This window comes from Mesoplodon bidens (genome assembly GCF_964165515.1).
Source record: "Mesoplodon bidens genome assembly, chromosome: 1".
Taxonomy (NCBI): domain Eukaryota; kingdom Metazoa; phylum Chordata; class Mammalia; order Artiodactyla; family Ziphiidae; genus Mesoplodon; species Mesoplodon bidens.
Window position 1 is genome coordinate 32166324 of NC_138176.1, and position 19412 is coordinate 32185735.

The 19412-nt window shown below is 35.0% G+C and overlaps 1 protein-coding gene across 9 annotated transcripts in view; it reads right to left on the minus strand.

Moving 5' to 3' along the window:
* LCOR (ligand dependent nuclear receptor corepressor) overlaps nt 1-19412 on the minus strand; it is a 129721-nt gene that overhangs the window by 22317 nt on the left and 87992 nt on the right. For 8 of the 9 annotated variants that reach the window (XM_081243968.1, XM_081243969.1, XM_081243971.1 and 5 more), the window contains 2 exons: nt 17078-17365; nt 14130-14223 (listed from right to left, as the gene is read on the minus strand). In XM_081243968.1, the coding sequence (XP_081100094.1) occupies nt 14130-14223; nt 17078-17365 (382 nt within the window). Of the gene's footprint in view, nt 1-4771; nt 11544-14129; nt 14224-17077; nt 17366-19412 lie in introns of those variants that run through there. The other variant, XM_081243975.1, reaches the window with a different exon arrangement.

Sequence of the window (19412 nt, forward strand, 5' to 3'; positions counted from 1 at the left end):
GAGTTGAAATGGGGCCTAAAAGGCATTCAGGACAACGCTCACTTTACAGACGGAAAAACACAAGTGATCTTTCTAGTATACCAAGTTGCAAGAAATTTACATTACCAAATAATCCCTTATCACTCCAAACTGCTGATCAAATAAAAGTGGGCAAGAAAAGTACAATGAACATTTTAAAACTACCAGTCAATAAGCAACAGTATTCTTCCATGCCTATAAAAAGCTCCAGGCTTAGTAAGATTTCATACTTATGAATTTTGATATACTTTTGCTTACTTCCATGCTGAACTCCAACCAAATCATGACTTAAACTATTCATTATATACCTATCAATCTTTTAAAATGTTTTGAGAACATTTCTTTTCCACTAACCTCTGAAAACAAGCCTGTCTACTCCACTTGTAAATGCAGTTTGATACACTAACCACTTCCCCCTAAACAGCAAAAAGTCCAACAACTTATAAGGTGAATATGATGACTAAAATTCTGTGTTAAAATGCTTACCCTTTGGAAGCAAATAATGATAAAGTGGATACTCTGAATACAAGAACAGTTATCTCTTAATGTTACTTAATAAATACTTTGTTTAAAAAAAGGTTTTCACTAATTTCAGCTACAAAATCTAACAATATATGACTTGGGTATATGTTTTTACATTTCAATACAAGTGTCTGGTGAGAGGAGTTCACAGTCCTTGAGGAAAAAACAACAACTCCACAACTCAGAAAGCAGATACCATTTTCCATTTTTTCCACTCCATTTCCCTTATGTAGTTTCCCTGATTCCTAAGAGTTCCTGAATTAATTCCAAAGTATCAGCAGAATCAGAGAAGAAAATTTTGGATTAGAAGAAATAAGTCCTTTTTAAAAATCAGGTCATAATTGAAGAGCTAAGTGTCAACATGAAGATAGGATCACTAAAATAAATTCATTGATGAGATGCTAGATTATAATCCTACTACAACTGACCTGGCCACCAGTTTAAAATGGATAATGACAAGAAACACGTAGTTATAGCTTTGTACAAAGAAATAATAATTAGGTTTCTAGAAAAATGTTCTATAGACACACATCATAACTGAGTAAGGGGAACAAGTGAAGCCAAGGAAACAAGCCTGTAGTACCAGCAAGATTTCCGATTTTATAAACATCAGGCCAAAAGGCACAAAGTGCTAGCTAGGCAGCCAAAGAAATGAGACAAAAAAAATTAACTAAAAGATAATCTAGACCAACTACCAACAATAACATCATTAAAATATACAAAATTCCATTAGAAATGACTGGAAATCACTTCAACCAGCCTATATTACATGAATATCATGAGCTTGAAAAAGGAGCTTTCTAAAACATTTTGCTTATCATTTCTGATCTTTATCACTGTAATTCAGTTGTTCCTTCCTAACCACTTTACAACAGAAACCACTTTGTAATACAAAACTTTTTTTACACCCCGTTTCTAAAACCCACAATATAAATGTTGAGCAACATATATGCTGTTATTTGTCTGGTAAAAGGAAATACCAGCATTCTCCCAAGAATCTGAATTACCATAATAACCTTAATTGATTGACAGTGATTTCACACTTATGCCTCAAGAGCAAACAAAAATGAGTAAATCATTATTCTTTTTGGCAAGTAATCCCAGAATAAAGTTTTACTCTAAGAAAATTATGAAAAATTAAGTTCAGCAAGCAGGTATTATGAAAATATCAACGTATCTTGTTTAGCTGAAAATATTTGAAGTGAATAATCCAATGAAGAAAGCTGAGGTAGGGGGAGTATCAAATTAGTAGAGAGACAGGGTTACAAGGCAGTACCAAATCCAAATACTGAAGCACCATTTTGAAGCAGCAACTTCTAGTTATCTAAGGGATTTCATCGGGAAATAATTTATCACAAAAAATTACAAACTTTGATTACCAAGTGCATTTACAGTGCACGTCGAAATCTTACCCCTTTTGTGGATTTGTAAAAAAAAAAGCATTATAATCTTAAGAAGGAGAAACCAAGCTTTTAAAACAGTTTTCACAACAAAATTTATTAGAAGAATAGTGGTTTTGAAAAGTCTAGCATCCAGTGAGAACTACCATACACAACATTACAGCTGGGAATGTTTCTCCAAAATGTCATGGTCAAATAATACAATGGAACCATTAAATCTTACACATGCACGAAAGAACTAGAGCGTTCGACATAGAATGCAAAAAAAAGGGGACCACGTGGATTAAAATTTTAAGTACTCATCACATACATTAAGACACAGCTTATTTTTAGTCCAGTCAAAAATCAGAACTGCATTAAAAAATTTAACGTAGTGCAATCAAACCAAAGAACTTAAATTGTGATCATAAGTGCTCTACTACATAAATGTTGATCATAGCAAGGAACAAAAAGTTCAAATCACACAGTACAAAAAAAATCTGTAAATAAATATAAACTACAGTACAAGAGAAATATTAAATTATACAATTCCGTCAAACTGTAAACAGTATATTGAAATGAGGTCCATAAGAGTAAAGGGGGTTCCTGTTTTGTTGCATGACACTTGAACTTCTAGAAATCTGAAAGATGCCATTTGCCGTATCTTCAAAGGCTATGGATTTTATATATGGAGAATTCCTTTTAGATGTAAGATATCAAATACTAAAGCAGAGGAATAATATCTATTTTGTTAACCACAGACAGTACTGCAGAAAACAAAAGGAGTTTTAAAGAATAAAGACCTCTAACAGACAAGTCTTAACATTAGAGATGCAAAGGGCTAAAACACTGGAATTAGAACTTCACATCAGAAGAAACTTGTCATTGAGGACTTCTAGGCTACAAAATATACTGACAAAATTGTCTGCTGATATGTAGTCCTAGACCTCTGCTAATTTTCTGACATTTACATACTCATGTTACAACACCAACTTTGGCAGAATCACTACTAATAAAATCAGAGCACTCCTGGCCCAACGGTTCCATCACAGTGGCCAGTGCACAGAATTCTCTAAAGACATTGCATAAACTAGAACGTAGAGGTCAGACACCCAAGGACCAGTGCTTGAATTTAGTAGTAGTATGGTGAAGAAGCAAGAGCCACATTGAGGAAGAACTGCATCTGTCATAGTTTACAGAAGCAGCAAGGAATGTCGTTTCATTGTGCTGGCTATTAGTAGCATTTAAAAATATATAGTTTAACTGTGTGTGTATGTGTATGTGTTGCATGTGCTGGCTATACATTTATGCACATTTTGTCTTTTTAAATACACTGTTAACAGGAACCCCCATATTATCTGCTCAGTAGTAATAACTGAATATATAGAATGCCACTATAAGAGTGTGAGGCACCGTGTGCTGGAGAGTTATATGCAGCTTTAAAATCTGTTTGGCTGAGTTATACCTGGATACCTGAACTGAGTTTTTAAGTTGACATTCATCAAGGATGTGCTACCAGCACGTCAAAATAAAAGCAAAACAGAAAAATACAAGTCACTGTTAGGTTTAAGAATAGCATCAAAGTACCTGAACTGAGTGAGAATAGTGTGTAAACTGTCCCTGAGGGTTTTTAAACAGTGTGTACAAGTTGGATTCCTAAGAACATTAGCTATATTTAACAGTGTGGACTGATAAAATACCAATGTTTGACAGTTTAAAGTGGAGGTCATAAAGAATTATACGCAAACACTCCGAATGTATAGTTTATACGTTTCCTCTCAAAGCAGCAACAAGCTGCTGTAAAGTATACATCCCAAAAGAACAAGCAACATGTGGGAGTCAGATAAAGGTTTCTATCTTAGTCTGGTTTTCTGACAGCACAGCATATCAATATCCAATGACTATATCTTTCCTAGATCAGAATGTAACTATAATTTTGACTAGCAATATAGGATTAGACTTTTAATCAAACACTTTGCTATTACATACTAAAATTCCTTAAACTTACTAATGCTGGTATACTAACCTAGTTAATTATCCCCCCCTTCGTTTTAGAAATATACCCTTCCACAACTTAAAAACATTAAGATCCATTTTCAGTCCTCTGATGTAAAAAGCATGTCAGTGAATTAATATTAAAAATTTACACAGTAAAAAGGCCTGAATTTCAGCCAAAGATTCTAAATACTGCTCATTCCCTGAAGACTTAAAGGGAGAGAGAATCCCTACCCATTTTCCTAGTGATTTATTTTTCTAAAACTGTCTGACACAATTTTTCATTTTGGGGAACTTACCCCTCACCTCCTCTCAAATTCCAAATTCTTAGCCTGAAATGCTTAATGAAATGGGGAAAATGAGGCAATCACTTGGAATTGCTTGCAAGGTACAAAATGTTATTGTCTTTTTAAAAAATAAGACAAGAATTATTCATATAAATGTGATCTGACCCCATATTATGTAGTATGTTTTATATTTTGAAATAATCACCCTAAAACTTACAGTACCTAAGACTCTGAAGATAAATTAAGACTTTAGTGTTGTAACAGAAAAAGTGCTGAATTATCCCTTTTCTAGTACTTTAAACATTTCAGACAAGTGCTTTCCTAGTGACAGTAAAGTTTACTATATACCCTTCCACCAAGCAGGAAACAAAGTCACCTGGATGAAACAAAAGACTTTTAGGAGTGTAGCACCAGGTATTTATCAAATAACAGATGTTGTTCAACTCATTCTGAGGGGCTAAAAATATTGTAGATTGAAATTCTATTTGGCTATTGTATGTTAAAAATCCCTGCCCTACTGTGTCAGTGTCCTGTGTCCAACCCTCCCGCCCCCCTCCCCCAGTCCCCTTACACACTATCCACTGAGAATCTAATCTCTAAAGAGATTATTTTAAAATTTATGTTTTCAGGACATACCTGAGAAAGGGTGCAATTATGCAGAACAAGGAACCCAAGACTGCACTAATACTGGTTACAGGTTCATAAATTCTTTCCCAAGACAAATCTAAAAAGTCTAAGAGGTATGGATCTTCAAATATGTCTTACTGCTTTAGATTTTTTTGGTATGTGTGTAGGGTCATTTCCAGTGTTGAAAAGATCATCTTGAGCCTGTTCAATGACAGTTCAAGATGGGGTAAAGAGTTTAATTCCATATTCAAACAATAAAGATTAAATATTATGATTATAATATTTGCTACATCCAATAAATTTATGATTAACTAAAAGTGCTTGCTTTTCGGCTTTTATTGATATAGCTATAAATGAACTGGAAACCTTAAAATTACCCTCCTAATAGTTGCAGAATTAACTCATATTTTATTGTTTGTCAAGTCAACGTTAATTTGCCTTTATTCTCACTTTTCAAACAATCTAAAAGATTTTTCTGACTATCAAATGAAGGTGGCCCAACTTTACCATGTTATCTATCCTGCGACTCATGTTTAGTACTGTAGGGCAGAATCTTTAGCTTTTCCTGATCTACATACTTTCCCCATCCTACTTCCCAACTCCCTCCTCCAATCTCCTTCATAACACTTAGGGCACACAGCTACAGGGATAATGTCTGCTTCTTTAAAAGGCAACTGCGAGTTTATTTGGGAATAAGAGACAGAGAATATGCAAAGAATTTCCTCTATTTTCCCTTCAGTCACCATGTTCACAAATCCTACTTAAGTCTCAAGGACAGAATGTATCCAAAAAAAACCTAAGAAGACTTTGGAGGTCTGCATTCCTTGTACCACGATTATACTTTTTTCCTTTTCAGTAGAGCTTGAAAGCAATTAGATTAAAAAAACAGCCCTATATAGCTTAATAAAGTTTCCAAATGGGCTGTCTGGTTAAAGCCATTAAGTTTAATAACACTGGCTTGACCGTAGTATTCATGAAGACCTAATTATAATGGAAAGGTAACAAGGAAAACAATCTTTGATATCTTCATGAAGGTCAAAATTTAACCTGGAACTTTTAATGTCTCCTATAAAAGACTAAGTGGAACAATTCAGTCTATTGCCATATTCCATCACCAATGACAGCAACCTGAATATATATATATATCAGAAAAGGATGGTTCACATGAAAACAACCTCTGGCATTTAGTTAAAGAAAGAATAATTTCCAAAGCGAAAATATGTAGTTTTAAAATTAAATCTACAGGGATAATAGCTGTTAACAAAATGACACTGAGCTGTCTTATCTGCTGTAACTACTCAAAATAATTTCAGGTTCTGACATTGGGCTGCCTCAATAATTTGTTTTATAAAAATAACTGAATCCAAGCTTCACTATTATGGGTCAATGAAATGTAAGAGACTCACAAAGGCTTAGAACCAAGCCTCGCACCATGTGCTTACTTGGGGCAGGGGGAGAACACATAGCTCACTAGCAGCTCCAAGGCTGCCACGTACTGCCTAATGACAGAAGGTAGTTATGATATGGGCCTTTGCAGGTAGTCATTTTTAGTTTAATTTAGAGTTCTCTCCAGAAAATTGGGAACTAAACTTCTCATTGTGCCTTACTGTTTTACTATCTGATCCCATATAGCTCATCTTATATATAGCTCAGGTAAAATGTTGGGGAATGGAAATGCCAATTGGTTGAGGTAATGGTTTATATAAGATAACCAGAGTTCTAAAAGCACTTCAATATTGTAAAGTAAAAGTGTACCAAATAAAGCTAATACACACTTCACACTTGTTGAGCTTGCTCACCAGAACTGAACAGTAATTAACTTCACTTAAAGACCCCTATTATCACACAAAGCCTTACTCATATCCATGATCTGCTGCAGCAAAGGTTTATCAAGCAACATCTAAACTTCAGAATAACAACAAACTTAACATTAAAAAGTATTATACACAAATATAAATTATTTTTCCTGAAAGAGAGACCTTGTCCTTCATGGTATTTAGGGAACAGAATAAAGTGTATAGCTCATCACAAACACAGTTCAGTCACCTGTAAGCCTACTAAACAAAGTAATATAATACAATACATTACTGTCAAGCTTGATGACTGTTTCAAAAGTGAGAAAGCTAATGATAAAAATACCAACTAGATATCCTTCCACGGAATTAGTGTTTTTGATTTTATAGTGCCATAGCTTATCTACTCTACATCTATGTTCTCTCATAAAAAAATGTAGGAGTTGATTTTAAATACATTATCTCCTAATATTATTTTGAGTCATATCATATAGTTGGAGTAATGTCATCCATCCTCTGCCTACTGGAAAATGAAAGGAGAAAAGGCTTTTGTGACAAAGATAGCTGTGAACTATACTTTCCCATACCATAAAAATGGTCAGCTGTTGTTTGGACCATGCAAAACTCTGATTTGCAGAAATTAAGCATGCGAATAGACCAATCTCTATTACACATTTATGAGGATGTTCCCAAACTAGAATATCTACACTGAAAGTGCCAATACAGAATAGTGGCAAATCAAGAGGGAAACCAAATATTATGGGATCACTGCGGCACCAAGACTGACATGACAGCCAGCCACGTGATGAGCCACATCCAAGAAACACATGGTATAATGGAACTCTGAACACAAAATTTAACATTAAAAGTGCACCTGAATATTACAAGCTAACTTTACAAAACCTACAATAAGGTAAAATATATATCTTTTGAAATATTCAGCAGCTTTCTGTATTTTTTTTAATTTTTTTTTTTTTTTGGAGAGGCTCATGAAATTTAAAAGGGACCACTATCTAATTTCAACCATGCTTCACAAAACAATAATGGCTATTTTATATTGCAGTTACCAGTGTAATGCAATTAGTGCTTTAAAATAATCTACACTCAAAAAGAAAGAGAGAGACCGACCGACCTTTGGAGGAAATATGCTTATTCAAAAGCTTCTTGGAAAAGAAAATTTACCTGAATATCAAGTCATGACTGATCTCAAGTGTAATGTTTAAAAGCTTCACAGACATGAATATTACAATCTTCAGGTCTCAGGACTTTTAATCTGAGAAAGTTTTAGAGTTTGGTTTGTTTTTTAAATTCACTTTCTAACCAAAACAAATAATAGAAGTACTCAAATTTTCACTATTTACAACTCTCAGCCTACAATCTGAAATGACACAATACAAGTTCTCTTATTTAAACTGCAGCATTAAAGGGTAGGCACACCATTCTTCTGCTGCTCGATTGTCATCCACTGAAACACACATAGAAAATATTTATGTTAGTAAAATGATCACTCCATGTACACTACAATGACAAAATTTACATAACTCAACTCATACATCACTTTAGAGACTACCACATAGGATTAAAACCTCTCTGAACAGTAAAACTCTACAAAAGTTGAACTTTTAGGGCCAGATTTTTAAATGGGCCTTTAATGATGCCTTTCTGAGGGGATCAAAACAAGCACAAATTAATTGCTCAAAGGACCTTTTTGCAGCAATCTTGGGCTACCGAATACCCCCAAACATCATGCAAAAAGGTACCATGGCTGCAATTAATTATGTGTGACAAATCGAGTGTGGAACAAAGGAGGTGTTCCTTCATAAGCTTAGTCCTTTGCTTTCAGCAAAATTTCTACAATTTCCTTCAACTGCAGATGAAAACCATACATTTCATTAAGTATTTTTTATTGCAACTTCCAGCTAGGCTAGAAAATACTGCAGAGTCATACACTGCTCTGAACCCAAACTGCTTTTTCTGTTGAGAAGACTAGAAAGCTAAGAGGAAACAGGCTCAGTCATCCACTGATTAAACTGCTACACAAAATAACCAAACCAAAAGAGGAACCCAAGCCCAGGCTATGTCAAGAATGTGTGTATTTTAATGACAGCAATGGTGTGCCTAACCTTTGAACACACAGGTTGCTGAGGGAAAACTATCCTTAACCTAATTAACTGCTCCAAAATTTCCAGGCAAGAATTTATGCCTTGGGAATATCTGGACCTACTTCTCAAACTGTTAGTATCCATCAGAAATCATCAACCTCAATTTAATGCTCCAAGTTTTGATTTTATTTTACATAAAAACTCCAGTGATTTTTTGTTTGTTTTTGGTTAAGCATTTAGAAGGGGCTGACCACCTTTCTCAGCAGATTAGAATACAGGGTGTATGTGGGGTGGATTTTATTTTGCACGAAGAGTAATTTTAATTTGGTCACAATGCAAAATTAAATTTCATGGGCTTTATTTACCTGTTATTCTTGCAAAAAAGTTGTAGAAAATAAACGTTCCAAACCTTATCACTGTAATTTTAAAAGCCCATCTCAAAAAAAACCTTAGGTGTTCTTTAAGGAGTGCTTATATAAAACACAATCTGAAAGGTCCCGAACTGTGTGCTAAACAACCATAAAAATCAGCTAAATATCAGAAAAAGTTAAGAAGGGGATAGTATGTAGGATGCCAAAAAAGAGTTCAAAGCAACAAATAAAACTAAAAAAAAAAAAACCCTGCCCCCTTGTACTAGTATCTGAATTAGTTAAAAAAGAATTGCTAAGGAGCTTGACTTCTGATTGAATTATTGTTAGAACTGAAATGCAACCTAAATCATTTTAGGTTACCTTGGGGTTGTGTTCTTTCTCTCACCACAAACATGGATTCTTCACTTATGTGGATATTTGAGCAGATTACTGAGGCTGTAAAATCTAGATACCACTTTTGCAATATTATAATTACTCACACACATTTCCCCCCTATTTTTCCCATCCCCCCAATAAACAGATCTTAAATATTTTAAAATAGTTGCTGCAACTGACATTTAGTTGTTAGTTAGCACGTGATCAAATCTGTAAAAGGATTTAAGAATACAAAAAAACTTAATTTGCTAAAATGAGGCATCCTCTATTGTTTTATGTAATGTACCCTGACTGCTCCTGAGTAAGAACGGAGCTCGTCCTCCATGAGATAAGGCTATATCCTCACTTGTTGGTGAGACCAAATCCTACCCTTAGAAAATCCCAAATGAAATAACAGCAAAGGTAGTGTTACAATGTAATTGAAGCATTTTTGAAGGTAGTGTGTGCACATTTTCCACCTCCTTCCCCTCCCTGGGTGAGCACTAAATAGATTGCTAATTTGTTAAGTAAACTTAATAGTGAGAAGGAAATCATAAAATGTTAATTGACCCAAATAATCATTTATCATTGAATAGCCAAATTTCTTCAATTCAAAAGTTCATTTTTTTTAGTTCCTTTAGTTTAACCCTTAAATTAGTTGAATCTCAGAAGAAAAAAATGTGAATAATTTTATAAGATGGCTTTCCAATTTGCAATGATAAAGCTCCCAATATGACAGAGGTGGTTTCTAAAAGGGGGCTTTTTTCTTTTCTTTTCTTTTCTTTTAAATAAAGGCAAATATAACTTAAGAAAAAAAAAAGAAAAGCATGCAGGCTCTACAGGCAAGGAGTCCACTTCCATGTATCTGTTCTCTGTGAGGTAACTCAATTCTCTTTTGTAGAGAAACATGCAAAAGGCCAAACAATATCCCAAGCCATACTGCACACGAAAATTTAAAAATATGCAACATTCAGAATGCACCTTTCACCCCTGTACACACAAGTCAATGCAAAATCTGCAAAGAAACAAGTGTCACAGTAAATGAAGTTAGGTGCCAGCAATGACAGCTGAACAATGCAGTAGTGCTCACCCAGTTTGTACAGTAATTGGCACTCTACAGTATTCCTACTCATTTTTTGATTCATTTGCACTTTGTGCTGCCTCTCCCTGGGGATCTAATTCAATCTTTACAGAAACATCTGGCCCCTCCGACCTCATTAACTTCATCTTTTTCTTTGGAGGGTTTTTCAAAGTGCCCAGCCTCTCCTTTACTTTGTACTCCAGTGTACTGTGGGGAATCCCATAAATACTCTGAGCTTTGGAAACACTCATTTTTCCACTCATAACCACTGAGATTGCTTCCTCCAGTATCTCACTGTTGTACTGTCTGTAACGCCCTCTTTTCTTCCGAGGCTGCTTGGAGCCAGGATCTCCTTCTTGATCCGATGTGGGATATGGCTGTCCAGAGGTAGACTGCTCAGCATCTGAGCCCCAAGAATCGGGTCCAGCATCTAACATGCTTTTTCTATTTTGTTTTGGAAGAATAGCCCTTAATTTTTTACTAAGCGCGCTCTCCGTTTGTGAACCCATTACCAAAGAGCTATAGCTGTACTGATCACCAGTGCGATTTTCCCAAGAAAGATCCATTCCTCGAACTTGTGGTATCTTTAAATCTACAGGAGATGAATGGCTCACATCCTTTTTCCCATCTTGTTTTGCTTGAAGTGCCATTTTTGGAAAGGCAGAGTTTTCTGCAAGAAAAGGAAGGTCACTGATGTTGTTGAGTGCACCATTTCCCCTGAACTTCATACGGCTGAGGTTGAACTCATAATGTGGTTTTGCCCAAGAGGCTTCCCTGGATAATATTAAGTGTTGTCCATGATTCTGTAATCCAGATGGTCCAAGGCTGGCAGCTGTGGACAATTGGTTTCTGCTCAGTAGTTCTTCACTAATCTGCAGGGATCGAGCCAGTGGAACTTTGAGTGATGTGGAGTGTCCAAAACCTTCCCTGGTTCCATCCTGTAAGCTTCTTGGAGGTACCCCATCACCACTCCGAAGTCCGTCTGGGCGGTACTGGCTGGGTCTCCCAGGTCGCCTAATTGGATGGAAGGAAACTGATGTGAGCAGGACTTGCACAGGTAGGGAGGGATGGGTGAGGGGACCACTCCTTTATTAGAAGGCCTTGCTTGGGTAACATCACTTTGTGTTATTTATTTATTTTCTCTAAAATTTAAAAAAAATTGTCTCGGCAGTTAGTTTTAAACTTGTTCACAAAAACAAAAACAAAAACAAAAAACAAAAAAACAAAAAGAAAAAAAACCAGGAGCTTTTGGGCAAAGAAAAATTAAACCTGTCAGCTGGTCTCTGGTTGGGTTCACAAATATTCGGAGAAAAAGTTTCGCGCAACTGTCTGAAAATAGCACCTTATTAATTACAAAGTAATCATCAAGTCTCCGTAGATCTACAAAGAATTGTGTTACCAACGTGACGTTACCACTAAACAAGTACAGTAATAAAAGAGTAAGCCAAATAGTTTATTTTAATGCAACATAATTCAACATTCATGACAACCAGCTATAAAACTGGAACAATTTACATTGGTGGAACCCATAGATAATTGCTCATTTATCCCACAAACAAGTTGATGTTCTTATCAAAAAATCAAACAATTCCAAATGACATTTCTTATTTTGCTTGGGAAAAAAAACCATGGCTACCAGCCCCATGGGGGGGAAACCCCAAATCAAAACAAAACAAAATACCTATCAAATTATAACTTACCACACTTCTTCATTTTAAAACACCATTAGTTGCAGATACATGAGTACCACTGATTTTCCATTTGAAATAATCCAAGCTTTAAAGAAACTACCCTTTATTTCCCCCAAAACTTTGTTCCTTAAAGTCTACTCAAAGTAATTATTGTCAGAGGTACATAAACAATTTTTTAGCATTTTTCTTTAGTTAAAAAAAAACCTTCTTCTTAAAATACCAAACATTAATTTTAAAATTTTAAGTGGACAGCTTTCAAATAATGTTTAAAAAAGTCAACTACTTATACAAAGTTAATTCATAAGGCTCTCATTTTTACAATAGATAAAGATTATCAATGATAAAACTGGCAACTGGTAAAGCATGCCCAAGGGGAATAATTACATTAACTAGGCACAAAAGTGGAACTTTGCAGAAATAATGGTAAACCAGCTATGTTCTCCAAAAGTCTACAGGGACTCTGACGTTACCAGTAAATAACATATAACAATTCAGCTAAAAGACAGGCAGTACTGCCGGTGCTTTTGTCTTCCAGAAAACACTACCACAATAAAAACATTTACTTTCCATTCAGAGGGACGGACAAACACAGCAATTTCAACAATATAATACATAGACGTGGTGGCCAAGTTTAAAGTGAATCTTAAGCAAGGGATGCATTTATGCAAACAGCACTTAGGCTTCTCTTACATGTGTCCTTAATTACATAACTCAAGTTTTTTGACATATAAATGGAACCAAATGATTTGGGACCATGATGACTTAGATCTATATTTAGTATGGCTCAGTGAAAAAAAGGGCTTAAGAAAAAATGGTTAGTAAACTATGCAAAATGGATTAATGTGTTATTTTTAGACTGAATAAAGGAGAGAAAAAGGAAGATGATGAAATTTTAGAGAAAATAAAGGGAGCATTTCAGAAGTCAGTAAAGGAATCCTTCAATTTGAAGGTAATTAAGAATAAGTTGAAAAAGGTTAGTCCATTTAGCGTCTGCTTACTCCTTTGGTATCTAAACATCTTCCCCATGTTGATATTCCAGAAGTTAAGTAAACCTAAATATTAACTAACTTACCAAAGTTATGTTTCATATCTAGATGAAGCTTATTTTTGGTCAGAACACAGTTTTATGGAAATGCCTTCCCAATACGGCATCTAAGCATCTTCATTAATACCTGACCATTTAAAATGGCTACTATGTACACACAGAGGGAGAATTAGACAATTCTTACATCATAAAATTAGGTGGTCAGAAAATTCACTTTAGTCTGCTAATCGTTATCAAAACTGAGCATGTAATAATGTCTTGGCAGCCTAAGATGTTATCTATCAACATCTACAACCGGTCTAATCTAATAAAAACAAAAAATACACACAATTATTTTCTGAACTGCCACACAGAATTAAAACTGCAGTTCAAATCAACAAACCAAACCAAACCAAACCAAACCAAACCAATCCAAACTAAACCAAACCAAACCAAACCAAACAGGAAAAAAACGAACAGCCCCCATACTCCATTAGAGATACCAAGTTAAATACTGGAGCCCAATTTTCATTCAACAACCTCAGCACACAAAATACTGCCTTTACATGTGAACTCTGGAATTATTCAGGTTGGGTTTCACACTCCCAAACACTCAACAACAAAAAGTCCAAAGACGTTCTTGCCATATTCCTGATTATTTACTATTTGTACTAAACTGGCAAAACTGATCTATATTTGCCAATTCTAGATTTCAGATTGTGCTTTTACTTGATTGATAGACTAAAAGTAACTTTACTAAAGGCCCACCTAGTAACAGTGTTATTCTAAAGGATCAAGTTTTAAAACATACAGGGGAGATTGGCATCAATCTTTGATAAATTGTCCCCTATAAAACTGTGGAAGGCCACAAATATTTTCCCTTACCCGTTCCCTTGAGTACTGGAGCAACCTGGAGAATGGCTCAGGGAAGTGCTGCCAGCACATGGACTTTTCTTAGTGGATAGATCAAGTACACCGTCTGTAGAGATACAAAGAAACACCTGAGGATATTAAAAACTGGGAGCAAATATGAACTGAGTAGGCTAACAATGTCAAAGCAGTAGGCTTAGTCAACTAAACAGATAAAACTAGCCATATACTTTGAGTTACAAAACCAATTTATTAATAGAATCAGGATATTTTTCCTCCCAAAGTGACATAAATTTAGTAAAGTTTGTTATATCTCATATATCCAAGGGTTAAATATTTCATTAATAGGGCAAAAGAAAAGGTAAAGCATTAACACTAAAGATGTTAAGATATAGTGAGATATTAGAAATAGCAGTTTACACAGTATGAGGTTCTGCAATGGAACTATGAGATGTCATTTTCTAAATTTACCTTGATCAAAGTATGTGAGTTTAATGCCACAATGTCATATGAATTATAAAACCAAATTTCTCAAGAGCTAAGTCTACCTGAAACACCAGGAGTATATAAGTTAGATTTGGAAAAATTTAAATACAAAAGTCATTTTAAAAACAAGTTTATCTGGTTAAAGTAAACATATATAACTGTACAAAATAATATGTAATATGAACCAGTTGTTAACTGCTTATCATTTGCATGTATCCTAATCACTCTTCGGACCCATCTGCAAAACTTGTGTATTTGGAGTCAATCTTTTGGGAAAAATCAGCAGAGATTCAAAATTTACTTGCTGATATTTATAAAGGCAAGGTTTTTCGATGAATAAGCTATTATAAGTTGATGGGCAAAGTTTAAGGAAAGAAAGAATGAAACAGTCTTGATACTGATGGGAGCCTTGGGGGATGACCATTTTTTTCTTTTACTGATGCTAGACCAAATCACAAATTCATGTTATTAGAACATAAAATTAGAAGACTTTATTCTCCCTCAAAGACTTTTTTCCCCTCATAGACATGTCTAGAAAAGAAAAGTCATAGTCTGAATAACTTCTAAAGCTGCCATTCTGTCCAAAATTAACAGAGAAGAAAGATAATACTCAATGCCTCTGATTTTCAGTTGGCTAGCAGAGATGCCTGCTATCTAGTTATGTTAAAAGTCACCCCAATATAGAACCCACTTGAGACCTGTATCTGAGGACACTGTAACTCCCTATTTCAGGCAGTTAGAAATAAATATGCAACTGAGTTTATAAACCAAAAAAAGCCCACAACTCATACACAGTTAAGTGTTGTCCTTTAGAGTGACTAATATTTCTAAAAATGTAATCTTATAGAACCAAGTATCCCACTAGCCATCTAACCCAATTAGATACCTAACAAGCAAATGCACTGCTTAAAATATTTCCAACCAAAGACAGTACTATTTTCATAGTCTGTCTAATCATATTATAGGCAACATATTTTAAATCTACCATTGAAAATATTGTGATTTAAGTTGAAAACACATTAAAATTCATTAGGAAATACACTTCTAAAATTTTGTTTCATTTAAGGTTTATATACTATAATCCTATCATCTAGTTCAAATTTCTCTTGGTAAGAGCATGCCGTGAACACAACATACCTCTCAAGCATAAACACTAGCCTTAAGAAGTTAGACCAATTTGTATTTTTGTATGTTAATCTCCATTATTAATACTTTAGATACAACCTCTATGCTGTCATTCTATTGTAAACCTGAAGCTTGTAATGCAATATTTAGAGCAAACAGATTTTTAATGAAAGTTACCAATCTGTGGTAAAGAAAACAATCCTCAATAAAATAGAAAAGAACAACTTTACAAACACCGTAACCAAAGGTACAACTAGGAGGTCTAGGAGGCCTGCTAGGAAATCTCTCAGAACTTCAGAGATTTTGATTGCTGCTCACTACACACAAAGAGAAAGGAGGCAAAGGAAAGCTATTCAGAAAAATATCTTTGATAAGCGACTAAAGCCAGTCCATTAAGTGTCATTCCTTCATAAACAACTTAAAATAAGCAAAATAAAGTTCTTTCAAAGAGGTTCTTAGAAGAATTAAACTTATTTACTTTGCAAAATAAACATGTATTTCTCGCAATAAATCCACACTTTTATTAGATTTCTATGGCAATAAAATCTCAGTAGTACAGATATCACCAATTTACAATTGGTAGTGGTTCAAACAGTGGCAGAGTTGAAATGCTCACTTCATCTTTGTGAAATTAAAGGTAAAATGAGATCACAAAGCAACACGGATATTTAATTTACTTAAGAGAGTAACTTTTCAAAGACTCAAGAAATATCTGCTATGCAAAATTGACACCGTCTTAACCTCTTCACTTAATTAGGATCCTCACCAACAGATTACCTTTGGAAAATACTCTAATTAGTTTATAATACAGTATACGTATGTATGTGTGTATTTATAAAATACTAAATACAGTTAACAACCTGGAGTATGTCTACTGTCTTCTCAATATTTCTAACCTCATGCGTTTTTTTAAAAAATGCAAATAACACATATTTTTGCCTCATGATCTCATCTGCAGAATATAACTTCTATCTGACAAGATGCATTTATTTCTCAGATAGGTGTTAATCCTAAACATTGATGGAAAGGGTGGAAAGTTAATTTTTCAAAGGGCTTTTAAAAACAGTGGATATGACAATGCTTGGGAAAGTGTGAACTACTTCTACAAATATCAAGTAACAGCTGTAACCACCTAACTTTCTGGGTGGTACATCAATCATGACTACGAACTACTGATGGGTAAAGAAGCCAATTTATACTTCTTCTCTATCACTGCAGAGTCAGGAATAATTTAAAAATCACATTAGTTTATCCTATTATTGCTTCTGGTGCCCTACTTGCCAATACTTTATTTTCTCCCCAAATTCAAAGTATTCTAATTGGACAGAGGAGATCTTGACATCAAACCATACCTTGTTCGCTAGGTTCTGACTGAGACTTTCTGACAGTAAGGTCCAGAGGTGAGTCTTGGTCAGCCATGAGAAGTTTGCTGAGCACAGGGTTCTGAGTAGTTGCAGCCGTGGGAGAGGTGGTGACTGGAGATGCTTTCAGCAGGCTTTGGTTCTTTGTGCTATTGGGCTGGCTGGGGTCCTGAGTAGAGCTATTTTTTGAGGTATATTCAGCAGCAAATTGTTGGATCATTCGCTGCATGATCTCACGGGCCACTAGGGGAATATTGGGGTCGGAGACCCAGGGACTGTCTGTAAACAAAGATTTATTTACTTTTAAAGTGGGACAATGTACTAAAAAGAGACAGCTTTCAAGCAAACAAAATTTCATTTTATTTTTTTTCTTAAAATGCAATATCCTAAAAATAGTATTCCCTCTTAGAGTTATATTTTTAATCTCCAGGCTTATAAAAGTTGCAGATTTTTAAAAATAAAATTTTAATAAAATTATTTCTAAATACCACCCCCACCCCCGATTATGAAGTCAAATAAAGGGATAACCAATAGTATATCTTATGGGCAAGAATCACTTACCTGATACAGAAATCCCAAAACTCTTTTTAAATGAAATAATTACTCCCCTGTTTACCACCTATAGATTACATCTGGTTTCCCCTAGATCTTTACTCAACCATAGCTTCCTATATAATTGAAGAATGGAATGCTCAGTTCATGAGGCTTAATTTACTTTCTGCTAAAAGACTGAAGGCATATCAAGATTATAAAGGAGATAGTATTAAGATTCATGATCAGCTAGGGCAATAGTTGTCACACTTTAATATTCATCAAAATCACTTTGAGGGCCTGTAAAAACAGATTGCTGGGTCCTATCTCCAGAGTTACTGATTTAGCAGTTCTAGAGTGAGCTCAGGAACTGGCATTTCTAACAAGTTTCTAGATACTGCTGGTCAGGGGACCACACTTTTAGATCCTCTGTGCTGAGTTTAAATGCCAAATCTCAAAAGCCTAAGACCATGTACTTTTCATAAGTTCTTTACACTCTACCAACCACTGAACACAATGGATAGGGAAGCAATAAAATAAACATCTAAGTTATCAATTTCTAATCAATGTTAATTTTAAAATAAAGACCATATGAATTCATTAACTCATAAAACGTTCAGCACTGGAAGGGTCCTTGAAAGTAAAATAAGATGGAAAATGTTTTGTGTAAATATATTACCATCACATCTCTGTCATTAACACACCATCAGGGAGACTAAACGCTTTTTGAGAAAAGCAGAGATTATGTTTGTTTACCTCTGTATACTCAGCGCCTAATCTTGGTGTAAAGTATACATTCATATTAGTTGAGTAATAAATGGATCAATCAAGTCAATCTACAAATAGTTCTTAAAAAAAACAATAAATGAGATAAATGTGATCTAAAGAGTAAGTGGCCTCTTCAAATCTGTACAGATGGTTAGTGGCAGACCCTTGATTAAAATGTTCCACCCGTGGGCTTCCCTGGTGGCGCAGTGGTTGAGAGTCCACCTGCCGATGCAGGGGACACGGGTTCGTGCCCCGGTCCGGGAAGATCCCACGTGCCGCAGAGCGGCTAGGCCCGTGAGCCATGGCCGTTGAGCCTGCGCGTCCGGAGCCTGTGCTCCACGACGGGAGAGGCCACAACAGTGAGAGGCCCACATACCGCAAAAAAAAAAAAAAAAGTTCCACCCGTGACCTTTATACTTCCTTCCCACACTTCCTAGGCTTTAGAAGATGGGTCTCAGAAAACCTGAGTTTCCTTGCTCTTTTAAACATTAACCATAGAAGGTCAATTACTTTACCTATAGTATTTTGGAGCTGTGAGGAACTTTGATTTAGTCAGCAAAACCGACTAATAGCTATTAATATCTAAAATCACCACAAAAAACAAACACATTAAAATCACACAGGACTCCCAAGAACAATTTTTTTTCTGAAGGACAATATTCAGGATCAGAAGATACTCATGAAGTCAGAATATTTATTTAATTCTCTGGAGTTTAATGAGGTTTTCTCTACCAATAATAACATTTCTGTTCTATTAAGAAGTATTTTTAACCTTAAGTTTCCTCTCTATAAATAGAGATTATGAGTATGCTAGATGGTTTAAGGATAAAGGTATTCATTCAACTAGGTAAGGTTCAGAAGTTACTACAATCACTGACAATGGTTCCTTAAATGTTTTAATAAACATTTTTAGCCATACACTGCTTTTTTCAATCTCTCTACCCACTGGGTTTTCTTATCAATATTTCTTTCTATTTAAGATCCATTTTTTTCTTGCACAGCATACAATCCTCTGAATGACTGTATG